General features: G+C 46.5%; 1 protein-coding gene across 2 annotated transcripts in view; it reads right to left on the bottom strand.

Moving 5' to 3' along the window:
- skap1 (src kinase associated phosphoprotein 1) overlaps nt 1-13,634 on the bottom strand; it is a 387,134-nt gene that overhangs the window by 137,710 nt on the left and 235,790 nt on the right. For both annotated transcript variants that reach the window (XM_068013612.1, XM_068013611.1), the window contains 3 exons: nt 9,898-9,981; nt 3,782-3,865; nt 3,302-3,420 (listed from right to left, as the gene is read on the bottom strand). In XM_068013612.1, coding sequence (XP_067869713.1) covers nt 3,302-3,420; nt 3,782-3,865; nt 9,898-9,981 — 287 coding nt within the window. The remainder of the gene's footprint in view (nt 1-3,301; nt 3,421-3,781; nt 3,866-9,897; nt 9,982-13,634) is intronic.

Below are 13,634 nucleotides of genomic sequence, written 5' to 3'. Positions count from 1 at the left end.
GTCTTGGTCCAGACTTCTGCCCCTCTTTCGCAGGAAGTCCTGTTTCCAAGAGCTGCCGGCCAATCAGAGAGCAGGCAGCTCTTCAGTCCCATCAGCGCCAGCGGATGCAGTGGCCACTGATGGGACTGCACCCAGCAAGTAGGAGCAGCATGGATGCCGACCCCGAAAAAGGTGAGTGGGGTTTCGGGCCTTGCCGGGGACAATCAGATGTGCCTTAGGAAGTGGGGTAGGGGCCGATCGAGAGGGCAAGGGGAGGTTTCCAGTGGGGGTGGCTAGTGCCGCTGGGGGGTCTCCATGGGGTACAGGGTGCCCGATCAGGAGGGCCTCCCCCACAACCCACAAGGAGTCTGCCAAGTTTAACTAGGTGATCTGCCCAGGTGTATACCAGCAAATATACCAGCAAAAGTGGGAGGAGGTCCTTAACTCGCAATTAATTGGCCTGGGGCTGCTGGGCCATTTACTACCTCCCCCACTGCTGGTAAAATGACAGCGGGGGAGGGTAGGCAACAGGAACGACATGTCCCGCCTCCCACATGATTTAATGCCCCCACCTGCCTCCCAGTCAACTCCCGGGTGGGGTGGGGGGGGGGCGTAAAACCCTCAAATCCCTTTATCACCTTAATGGGGCACCGTGGCGCAGTGGTTAGCACTGCAGCCTCACAGCTCCAGCAACCCGGGTTCAGTTCTGGGTACTACCTGTGTGGAGTTTGCAAGTTCTCCCTGTGACTGCGTAGGTTTCCGCCAGGTGCTCCAGTTTCCTCCCACAGCCAAAGACTTGCAGGTTGATAGGTAAATTGGCCATTGTAAATTGCCCCTAGTATAGGTAGGTGGTAGGAGAATTGAGGGAAGGTGGGGATGTGGTAGGGAATATGGGATTAATGTAGGATTAGTATAAATGGGTGGTTGATGGTCAGTGTGGACGCGGTGGGCCGAAGGGCCTGTTTCAGTGCTGTATCTCTCTATGACCTTGATTACATCTCCCATCAACCGTCTAAACTAAAGGGACTAGAAGCTAACTTTGTGCAATGTAGCCTCATACTTGACTCCAATTTATGGTATCATTCTTGAAAACAGAAAAATCATGGGGGTGGGAGACAAGGACGATGGACTTAATCGCATGATAATTGCATCTTCAATCTTTCACCCCATTGTTTCACTCACATTCACAATGATGTTCTAAATACTCAGCATTGTGTACAAATGCTTCATTAAAGATAGATCGGATTTTAAAAAAGTTAAATGTTTCAATCAGAAAGTTAGCCCAACTTCTGAAATATTATACATCTTCAGCAGCACTCCATCACAGGCATCTCTCCTTCATTGTGGCTAATAATCATCACACACACTAAAAACCTAATTATACCAATTTGTAGATGCTTGAGGTGGCGCCAGAGAAATCTGATATTGTGGCAGGGAATGCACTGAGAATCTAATTCACTGCATCAAGGATCACTCTGGTGAATGTATACACGTCAGCCACAGAGCCAGCTCATCAGACACAAATTTCAACTTGTTGATTTAAAATTGATATGGCGTTTAACGGGGAGCAAGTCCCAGAGGAGTAGAAGACTGTGGTGAACAATGTCAGGGAGAGAGAGGGAGGAGGTGTAAGAGGGAGAGGGTGGAGATGGAATCGAGTATTTCCTTGCCTAAGGGAGCAGAGCACTGGTGTCAGTCACTCCCGATGATACTTTGTTATCGTTCCTACTACAAACACTGGAAATCAAGAGGGCATTTTTCAAAATTCGTTCTTAAGATGTGGGCGTCGCTGGCAAGGCCAGCAGTTGTTGCCTCCACCGAATTGCCCTTGAGCAGGCGGTGGTGAGACACCTAGATCTGAGTGGCTTGCTCGGCCATTTCAGAGGGCAGTTAAGAGTTAACCACATTGCTGTGGGTCTGGAGTCACATGTAGGTCCTGAAGGACATTAGTGAACTGGATGGGTTTTATGGCAATCCGGTAGATTCAGGACCATTATTAATGAGAGTAGCATTTTATTCCAGATTTATTAATTGAATTGAATTTTAAAATTCCGCCTGCTGCCTTGGTGGAATTTGAACTCATGTCACCGCAGCATTAGTCCAGGCCTCTGGATTACTAGCCCACCATCATTACTATCATCCCCCTCAATAATTTCAAAGAGGGCAGCCAAATTTGAACTTGGACCTCTTGATCTGCAGTCAAATGCTCTACCACTGAGCTACACCCTCTGCTTCATGTGGTTCCCCTCTGTTAAATGCTCCAGTACAACCAAACAACAACCTGCATCTATAGAACACCTTTAACAGAGTAAAAACCTCCCAAGGCATTTCATAGGAGGGAAATCACACAAAATGTGACATCGAACCACATCACCACAGGAGGAGATATTAGGACAGGTGACCTGAAGCTCTGTCAAAGAGTTAAGATTAGATTAGAGCACTGAAACAGGCCCTTCGGCCCTCCGAGTCTGTGCCGAACATCAACCACCCATTTATACTAATCCTACACTAATCCCATATTCCTACCAAACATCCCCACCTGTCCCTATATTTCCCTACCACCTACCTATACTAGTGACAATTTATAATGGCCAATTTACCTATCAACCTGCAAGTCTTTTGGCTTAAGTTTCAAGGACCGTCTTAAAGGAGGGAAAAGAGGTAGAGCGGTGACATATGATTCTATGAAGATTGGGTCCGTGCCTCTACTTTTTTTTTATTACACTTAATTCCACACCAATAACACCATTTATTTAGCTCCACGCTTAAAGGTGCTGGGGGTTGATGAGCATAATGGTGACCATCTGAACCCTTTAAGTGGGATTCATTGCCAGCAATGAGATATGGGAAAAATGCTGGTCGCTGAGACAGGTCATAGGTTCAAGCCCTTGTCCAGAGACTTGATCACATATTCCAGGCTGACACTCCTCGTGCAGTACTGGAACGAATGCTGCACTGCTGGCGGTTCTGTCTTTCGGATGAGATGTTAAACAGAGGCCCTGTCTGTCCTCTCAGATGGATGTGAAAGATTCCATGGCACTATTTCAAAGAAGTGCACTGGTGTTTTTCTCGATGATCTGGTCATTATATAATTGTTATTTGTGGGAGCTTGCTGTGTGCAAATTGGCTGCCACATTTCCGACATTACTTTGTTGGCTACGACAAGCATTTTGGGTTGTCGTGGCATTGTGAAAGGAGCTATATAAATGCAGGTCTTTTCTCATCCAAGTATTTTGAAAATTCCAGGTTGCTGCTAAATCAAACACTTTCACCTCCAGATATTCCCAGCTCTAAGAATTCCATGAAAAGGGGGAATTCATACCTGATATACTTGCTTGTCGGAACTGATGATCTCAAAGCAAGCATTCTTCTTTGAATCTTTCCGGAGATTTGGAACTAGATAAGTGTCATAAAGGTAAAATGCGCCTCTCTGCTGCTTATCTGGAAGAAAGCAGAGAAACAAATTGGACTAGGAATGTGACAAATGATGGAGCTGCAGCTATATTCAGAGTTCCACAGCTAAAACTCAGGAGTCCAAAAATTCCAAAGAACTGGCCAATAAACATCCTCTACCTCAAAGTGGTTAATCCTTTATTGTCCTCTGAAATGGCTGAGCAAACCATTCAGTTGCACCAAACCTCAGGACTATTAGGGGTTGAGCAATGAATACCAGCCTTGCCAGAGACAAGCACATTTTGTGAATATAGTGATGTATATCCCTGGCAAGGGGGTTTAAGAGATTGACATTTAAGCAGGAGCCCAGTGTGGGAGATTGTGAGGACATGAAGGCTTGCACTGATACCTTTCTCATTGCCATAGTAATAGAACACATTCGTGCTCAACACACAGAAACGCCTCTGCCACTCGGAACCGAAGAAACTATGATCTAAAGGAAGAGAAATGGAAAAGTCGTCAAAATTTACCCTCTGAAAACATCAAATTAAGAGATGCTATAATGTATTGGCATTTTCCTCCCCATCCCCACACCCAACCCCCCCTCTTCCCCACTCCCAACCCCCCCTCTTCCCCACTCCCAACCCCCCCTCTTCCCCACTCCCCAACCCCCCTCTTCCCCACTCCCCAACCCCCCTCTTCCCCACTCCCCAACCCCCCTCTTCCCCACTCCCCAACCCCCCTCTTCCCCACTCCCCAACCCCCCTCTTCCCCACTCCCCAACCCCCCTCTTCCCCACTCCCCAACCCCCCTCTTCCCCACTCCCCAACCCCCCTCTTCCCCACTCCCCAACCCCCCTCTTCCCCACTCCCCAACCCCCCTCTTCCCCACTCCCAACCCCCCTCTTCCCCACTCCCAACCCCCCTCTTCCCCACTCCCAAACCCCCTCTTCCCCACTCCCAACCCCCCTCTTCCCCACTCCCAACCCCCCTCTTCCCCACTCCCAAACCCCCTCTTCCCCACTCCCAAACCCCCTCTTCCCCACTCCCAAACCCCCTCTTCCCCACTCCCAAACCCCCCCGTCCCCACTCCCAACACCCCCCCCGTCCCCACTCCCAACACCCCCCCCGTCCCCACTCCCAACACCCCCCCCGTCCCCACTCCCAACACCCCCCCCGTCCCCACTCCCAACAACCCCCCGTCCCCACTCCCAACACCCCACCCCGTTCCCATCCCCTTGCCCCCACCACACACTCACCGCCACCCCTCCCCCCCCCCCCCCCCACCGAGCCTGCAGGGAAGTGCACAAATATTTGGTGAGGACAGGATCAGGACTGATTACGATAGCCTCCCACAACAACAACTTGCATTTATATAGAACCTTTAACATAGTAAAACATCCCAAGGTTCTTCACAGGAAGGATATTAAACAAATATTGACCCTGAGCCACATAAGTAGATATTAGGCAGGAGTGTCTTAAAAGAGGAGAGAGAGGTAGAGAGTCAGAGATACTAATGGAGGGAATTCCAGAGGCCTGAAAAGCTGAAGACACAGCCACCAATGGTGCAGCAATTAAATTTGGGGATGTGCAACAGGCCAGAATTAGAGGAGTGCAGAGATCACAGACAGTTGTAGGGCTGGAGGAGGTTGCAGAGATAGGGAGGGGTGAGGCAATGGAGAGATTGAACACAAGGGTGGGTTTTTAAAAGAAATTGATGTGTTGCTGGATTGGGAGCCAACGTAGGACAGCAAGCACAGGGGTGATGGGTGAATGGGTTTTGGTCCAAGTTAGGCACGGGGAGCAGAGGTTTGGATGAGCTCAAGTTTATGGAGGGTGGAGGATGGGAGGCCGGTCAGGAGAGCATTGGAATAAACAATCTGGAGGTAATGAAGGCATGGATGAGAGTCTCAGCAAATGGAAAGATGAATAATCTGCCAACACTTGCAGTCGAAGTTCACACAAGAAGAATATGGACTTGGACGGGAAAAGAGAGATCTGCTGGAACGCTGGAATCGATGACTTCCCGAGAAATAAATTGGAAGTGAGAATTAGAATATTCATTAAATATATTTTATGGTGTGTGCCCATAAGCCCTCTCAAGTAGAGGGAAAAGATCCCATAGCACTATTTCGAAGAGGAACAGGGAGTTCTCCCCCCCTGGCCTGGGCAACATTTATCCCTCAACCGACATCATTTAAATACATATTATCTGATCATTATTACAAGCTGTTTGTGGCAGCTTGCTGTGCACGAGATGCTTCCCCTGGCTGGAGAGTCTAGAACTGTGTGTCAGTCTCAGAATAAGGGATCAGACATTTAGGACTGAGATGAGGAGAAATTTCTTCACTCAGAGGGTTGTGAATCTCTGGAATGTTCAGTCGTTGGGTATATTCAAGACGGAGATCGACACAATTTTGGGCACTAAGGAAATCATGGGGACAGTGCGGGAAAGTGGAGTTGAGATAGATGATCAGTCATGATCTTTTTGAATGGTGCAGCAGGCTCAAAGGGCTGAATGGCCTCCTCCTGCTCCAAGAACTTAACTTAAACTTTCTGCTGTGTTTCCTACAAGTGACTACACTTCAACTTTATTGGCAATGAGGTGCTTTGGGACATCCTATGGCCATGAAAGGTGCTATATAAATGAAAGTATTTTTTTGCACATTAGCGTGACATCACAGTTCACCTACCCCTTTGGGGGTGGATTGATGATGTGCCCACTCTCACCTCAGCTGGAATTTCTTTTGGGTGGCAAAAAGGGGCAGCACGTCAGCATAACTGGGTCCTGCCCAGATAGAGACTGATTGCTATGATTAGCCAACAAGTGCATCATCATTGCATCATGTGACTACCAGGATGGATGGATCGATCTTCGTCTAATTTTGTCCAGCAATTCCTACATTCCCACAACTCTAATTCCATCCCCCTCTTCCCAGAGAGAGAACGGTTTCCTGCCACCAGATGTTTGAGGCCCTGATATTTACCAAAAGGATTTTGCCTTCCTGGGCAAAAGTGATTCTAGCAGATTGTCCACAATGGGCAAGAGTGAAAACGCTAGAGATTCAAGACACAACTTCCATTGATTCCAAGGAGGGAAACCAAATGTAAATTTCCATTGAAAGGTCACTCAAGGTGTGAAATAGGTTATTGGGTTTGAGCGCTGAATGAACCAGTCTAAATCAGTTCAAGAGACTATTAGATATCGAATATAATAAGTATGGAAGATTAAGGGGTAACCTAATTGAGGTGTTTAAGATGGTTAAAGGATTTGATAGGGTAGAGAGAGAGAAACTATTTCCTTTACTGGGGGAAGTTCGGAGCAGTGGGTGGGGGGAGCATAACCTTCAAATTCGAGCCAGGCCATTCAGGGGTGTTGTCAGGAAGCACTTCATCACACAAAGGGGAGTGGAAATCCGGAACTCTCTCGTCCAAAAAAACTGTTGAGACTCAGGGTCAACTAAAAATTTCAAAACGGATATTCATAGATTTTTGCTGGGTAAGGGTATTAAAGGTTACGGAACCAAGGCAGGTCGATGAAGTGAAGATATGGATCAGCCGTAATCTAGTTGAATGGCGGCTCAAGGGACTGAATGGGCCGAGTGAAGGGATTGAGGGAGGTAGCGAGGAAGCAGGTAGCTGGGGTTGGACTCTGGGAAAAAAGAGAGACAGGTTGGTTCAGGTCTACTGGCCTTTTCCTATTTCTGAAAATTTTGATCTTAATTAACTTTAAGAAAGGATGGTGCCCTCCTGTACAAGGCAGAGACTGGCAGTGCTCCCCTGTGTAATAAACACGATGTTCAATCAGCAATGTCTTCCTGTGTAATGGACTGTGTAGATCACAAAGAAACAATATAAGACACTTAGGGAAAAAGAGGCCTCTGTGGAAATACTGGCAGATGAGAGTGTCTTTCAAACTGACAGTGAAATTTTGTGAAATCCTAGCTACTTGATTGCAAGAGATAAAACCTTGCAGAAAATGGCAGATAGCACTAATTAACTAAGTATGTTGTTCTCAACCTAATACTGTAGAAAATTTATATTACTGATTTCTATTATCTCCCAATCTTCCAGTCAAATAAAAGAAACTATTAACGTGGCTTGTTGGATCGTACAATCCGAATCCAAGGTGCCTGCAATCTGTCTACACAACATCTTTCAGGAGATTTGTATTTACCAGATGGAATGTTTGCAGCTTCGTCTAATTCACCCGTCACTGTTACAGCCTGGAATTAGGGTTTGCCAACTCTGTTTGGATATATTCCCATCAGTGCCTTCACATGATTCCAACCACCCCACTCCACCCCACAATCCCGCCATTGGTCACCTGACATGTCCATCCTTGTGGTGCCCCACCATCCAACACCCAATTGGAAAGCAAGTGGCCCCTATTGGTGCAGTAAGAGTTCGCATAGACACGATGAGCCGAATGGACTCCCTCAGCACTTCAAACTCCTGGAATTCCATGATCTCATCGGCCATTTCCAGGTCAGAACAGACCCAACTAAGATGCAGAGTAAAGCCTCCTGTACTCTCCCTCTTTAAGATGCCTTAACCTCTACCTCAAGAGTCAGTGCCTTTAGAATTTACAGCACAGAAACAGGTGAATCGGCCCAATCAGCTTATGCTCCATACGGGCCTTCTCATAACCCCCTTCATCTCACCCTATCAGCATTTCCTTCCAGTCCTTTCTCACTCACATTTTATCTAACTTCTCCTTAAATGTATCTATACTATTTGCCTCAACTACTCCCTGTTGTAGCGAGTTCCACATTCTCACCACTCTCTGGATAAAGAAGTTTCTCCTGAATTCCCCAATGGATTTATTAGTGACTATCTTATATTTATGACCCCTAGTTCTGGTCTCCATCACAAGTGGAAACATCTTCTCTACGTCTACCCTATCGAAACCCCCTTCATAATATTAAAGACCTCAATCAGGTCAGCCCTCAGCCTCTCTTCTAGAGAAAACAGCCCCAACCTGTTCAGTCTTTCTTGATGGTTATAACCTCTCAGTCTGCAACCAACCTTGTAAACCTTTTTTTTTTGCACCTTCTCTAGTGTCTCAATATCCTTTACATAACATGGAGACCAGAACTGTGCACATTTATTTTGGGGGGTGGGGGGGGGGGGGAATGATGGAATTAATTTTTCCAGATGTCTTCTCTTGGTAGATGTTAGCTTCATTTAAGGATTAAATGAATTGGGGAAGGTTGGTGACAATCTAGATTGTACATGGAATACTGCACATAACTCTGGTCACAATGCTCCTAAATGGGATGTGCACGCACTGATGATAATCAAGAGGCAAAGAACAAGAATGATTGCAAGTGTACAGAGGATGAGTTATGAGGAAAGATTAGAGAAGATTAAACTCTGTAGCTGAGAGAAGAAAGTTAAAAAGAATCTTACCAAGGTATACAAAATAATAAATAGTGTTCAGATAAGGTGAATTCAGAATATTATTTCCACATAAGTCAGGCCAGAGGGACAAGACAATATAAATTTAAATTAGTAAAAAGTACATTTAAATCCAACTTGCCTATCACCCCATTGTTCGCTGACCTGCATTGGCTCCTGCTCAATGCCTCAAATTTAAAATTCTCATCCCCCTGTTTAAATCCCTTCCTGACTTCTCCCATCCCAACCTTCAGAACCTCCTCCAGCCCCAAACCCTCCAAAATCTCTGTATTCCTCAGACTTAAGCCTCTTGTGCATCTCCCACTTTTAGTCCCACCAGTGTTGGTTATGCGATTATCCGTTTAGGCCCCAAGCCCTGGAATTCTCTCTTTAAATCTCTTCCGCTCGCTCACCTCCTTTAAAACCTGCCTTAAAAAACCCAGCTCTGACGAAGATTTTAGCCTTTCCAAATATTGCCTTCTTCAGCTTGACATTCATCGTTACCTGGTTACACTTCTGTGACGTACCTTGGGATGATATTCGTGTTCAAGGTGCTATATAAATGCAAGTTGTTAATGTAAACACAGATTTCAGGAAGAATTCTTTCACTCAAAGGATGACAAGGCAGGTAGAATAATCTTCCAGATAAGGTAGTGGAATGAAAGACATTCGAGGTGTTTAAGGGGTGGCTACATTCCAGGTTGGCTGAATAGCCTTTCCTTGACCTCGTTTTAACTAATATTCTGATGTGGCAAGGAGCGGGCGCAATGGATTGGGTAATATTTCCTCATTCTTTCCTACGTTTAAGCACTCCACAGAGAACAACAGATCGCTACAAGCTCAGCTTTGGGAATCTGTTCACTGTGAGAACAGAGCTCAGACTGTCTAACCTCATTCCTCTACAGACATTTTGCAGGCATCCTGAGAATGAAAACTTCCACCCCATCACTCTCAGCTGGATATAAACAGATCCTGGGGGTAAGGGCAGTAAACCAACTCCTCCTTCATTTGACTATTCAGTATGTTCCCCAGAAGGAAAAAAAAAGATGCATTCCGAAATTCCAAAAAAGGTCACGATGAGCAAATATTAACGAGAAAGACAGAACTGTTTCTTTTTATACTGTACCTCTGCGTTTCTTCTCCAAATAACCCTGTTTCATTATGCTGGGCAAATCCTGAGCTGCGATGCTTGCGATTTCTTCACATTGCACTAATACAAAACAAAGCAGAGGCAGGAAAATCAATAGTTTGCTCCTGTCTAACAAAATTAGATTAACGTCTCAGCAGAGGAAATTTTTTTTTTTTATCATTAAGCTCTTGCTTAGGAACCATGACGGAAAAGTTAACCCCCAAAAACGGGTGAGTAGGTATTTATGGGATGTCGAGATTTTAAAATTTCAAACACATCCCAACCTGCCAACTTCCAGTTTTAATGGAGGCGGGATGTGTTGGGAGTGGTCTGCAGGGATAGTGTCGAGGTGGGGTGGGGGTGGGGGGGGGGGGGGGGGGCAGTGGTTGTGTGGGCTGGTGACCAGGAGGCGGGTCAGTCATTTAAATATTTTAATGAGGCTGTGAGAATGGCAGGAGGTGGAGGGGGATGGGAGAGTGTGATGTGGAGGGGGTAGGGGCAAGAGAGAATGGGGAGCGGGAGGGGGTAGAAAAGAGGTAAATGGGATAGGGAGGAGAAAGGGGAAGCAGAAGGGGAGGGGAAGGGGAAAGGAAATGGCGGAGGTGGAAGGGGAGGGTAAGAGGAACGGGGAAGGGGAAGGTAGATGGGGATGAGGACATGACCATGCTTGGCTGTGATGGATCCAATGCTGACAGTCTATTCAAGCCAACATTTGAATCTCCAATTAGCAGCACAGTGGCACAGTGGTTAGCACCGCAGCCTCACAGCTCCAGCAACCCGGGTTCAATTCTGGGTACTGCCTGTGCAGAGTTTGCAAGTTCTCCCTATGACTGCGAGGGTTTCCGCCGGGTGCTCCGGTTTCCTCTCACAGCCAAAGACTTGCAGGTTGATAGGTAAATTGGCCATTATAAATTGCCCCTAGTATAGGTAGGGGAATTGTGGGGATGTGGTAGGAATATGGGATTAGTGTAGGATTAGTATAAATGGGTGGTTGATGGTCGGCACAGATTCGGTGGGCCAAATGGCCTGTTTCAGTGCTGCATCTCTAAAATAAAAACAAAATAAATAAAATTAAGGGAGATGCCCGGATAACTTTACCCCTGCAGCAGTCAGTCTTCAAGAAAGGATTAATAAGGGGTGAAAATGGGGCAGGGGGAGCAGACTGAGGAATTCAGGAAAACGGGGAAAAATCATCTTTTGTTTTTGCTCATCTCAGATAGCATCATGGAGGCCCACAAACAGGTCTCCTGCTGAATCTGTGATGATCAGCACATGGGAGATGGGATAAAGAGAACAATAAATATACATTAAGAAAAACAAAAGCCAGCGCTGAAAACTTAATGACTTCTAACTGGTATTGAACACTGACATATGCAGAGAGCAATGACCTTTTAATCTCCCATAATGTGCTCAGAGACTCCCTGGGTGTCTGCTATTTATACAGCCCCAGTAACTGTTTAGTTTTCATTCTGCAAGATCTAAGCAATTGAGGTGCGATGAGATCCTTGTAAATGTCCACCTGCGCAAATGGGATAAGGAGCTTCTTCCAGCCTTGAAAAATCAGGCAGGATCCCGCACAGTGTTTCTCTATCTTCACACTCTTTACGCAGTGGTGGAGGGAGTGGGTGCGGATGGACCAAAAATGATCCTTAAAATAATTCTCCATATTTCCAGATGCTGCGGAGTTCGGGAAGAGTCACACAAAGCAGACAGACTCTAGGACACTGCAAAGGATATGGGCCCCAACAACATCTTGGCTGCAGTACTAAAGACCTGTGCTCCAAAACTAGCCACGCCCCAGCCAAGCTGTTCCAGTACAGCCACAACACCGGCATCTACCCAATATGGTGGAAAATTGTCCAGGTATGTCCTGTCCACAAAAAGCAGGACAAATCCAATATGGCCAATTACCGCCTCATCAGTCTACTCTCAATCATAGGTAAAATGATGGAAGGTGTTGTTGACAGTGTTATCAAGAGGCACTTACTCAGCAATAACCTGCTCAGTGATGCTCAGTTTAGATTCCGCCAGGGCCACTCGACTCCTGACCTCATTACAGCCTTGGTCCAAAATGGACAAAAGAGCTGAACTCCAGAGGTGAGGTGAGAGTGACTGCCCATGACATTAAGGCAGCATTTGACTGAGTAAGGCATCAAGGAGCCCTAGCAAAATAGAAGTCAATGGGAATCAGGGGAAAACCCTCTGCTGGTTGGAGTCATTCCTAGCACAAAGGAAGATGGTTGTGGTTTTTGGAGGCCAATCATCTCAGTCCCAGGACATCACTACAGGAGTTCCTCAGGGTAGTGTCCTAGGCCCAACCATCTTCAGCTGCTTCATCAATAACCTCCCCTCCATCATAAGGTCAGAAGTGGGGATGTTTGCTGATGCTTGCATAGTGTGCAGTACCATTCGTGACTCCTCAGATACCAAAGCAGCCCGTGTCCATTTGCAACAACACCTGGACAACATCCAGGCTTGGGCTGATGAGTGGCAAGTTACATTCACGCCAAACAAAGCAATGACCATCTCGAACAAGAGAGAATCCAACCATCTCCCCTTGATGTTCAATGGCATTACTATCACTGAATCCCCCACTAACAACCACCTGGGGGTTACCATTAACCAGGAACATAACTGGACAAGTTATATAAATACTGTAGCTACAAGAGCAGATCAGAGGCTGGGAATTCTGCAGTAAGTAACTCACCTCCTGACTCCCCAAAGTCTGTCCATCATTTATAAGGCACAAGGAGTGTGATGGAATACTCTCCACTTGCCTGGATGGGTGCAGCTTCAACCACACTCAAGAAGTTCGACACCATCCAGGACAAAGCAGCCACTTGATCACCATCTTAAACATTCACTCCCTCCACTACCGACGCACAGTGGCAGCAGTGTGTACCATCTACAAGATGCACTGCAGTAACTCACCGAGGCTCCTTCAACAGCACCTTCCAAACCCGCGACCTCTACCGCCTAGAAGCACAAGGGCAGCAAATGCATAGGAACACCACCACCTGCAAGTTCCCCTCCAAGTCACACACCATCCTGACTTGGAACGGTGATATAGTTCCTTCACTGTCACTGGGTCAAAATCCTGGAACTACCTTCCTACACCACATGGACTGCAGCGGTTCAAGAAGGCAGCTCACCGCCACCTTCTCAAGGGCAATAAGGAATGGGCAATAAATGCTGGCCGAGCCAGCGATGCCCATGTCCGATGAACGAATGAAAAAAAGGTTCAATCCCTGATCTGTGCCAAGATGTCTGATCTCAACCAGGATGACAGTAGTTCTACTAAAAGTGGCCTCAGTGTGTCTGGTCTGGTAGAGGGAGGTATTGGTAGAGAAAAAAAAACAATGTGCTTGATTGTTATCTTTCTGGAATATGCATCCGCATATCTGCAGAATGAAGCCAATATTGTTTTTGCTTTCTACGAAGCATCTCACAGTCAAATAGCCCTCTGGCACTCATTATCAAAGCTGGTCTGTGATAAATGGCCACTTTGAGCAGGGCACCGGGGACACAGGCACCAACAAAACTGCATCAGGGCAAGGAGTTGGTGCATTGTGGAGAGGAGGAGACAAAAGGGGGCTTACAGGAGACAACAATTCTCTTCAGTATTTATTTATCTATTCTCACGTGTGTTGGACTTGGTTGTTTGCAAATAAGATAAATAAACGCACAGCCCAGCGAGCACACATTTGCACGTCGAGTTAACACATGCTGAAATT

The sequence above is a fragment of the Heterodontus francisci genome, chromosome 33 (assembly GCF_036365525.1).
Source record: "Heterodontus francisci isolate sHetFra1 chromosome 33, sHetFra1.hap1, whole genome shotgun sequence".
Lineage (NCBI taxonomy): Eukaryota > Metazoa > Chordata > Chondrichthyes > Heterodontiformes > Heterodontidae > Heterodontus > Heterodontus francisci.
The sequence above is the reverse complement of the archived record's forward strand: the minus strand, read 5'-3'. Positions and strand labels throughout refer to the sequence as shown.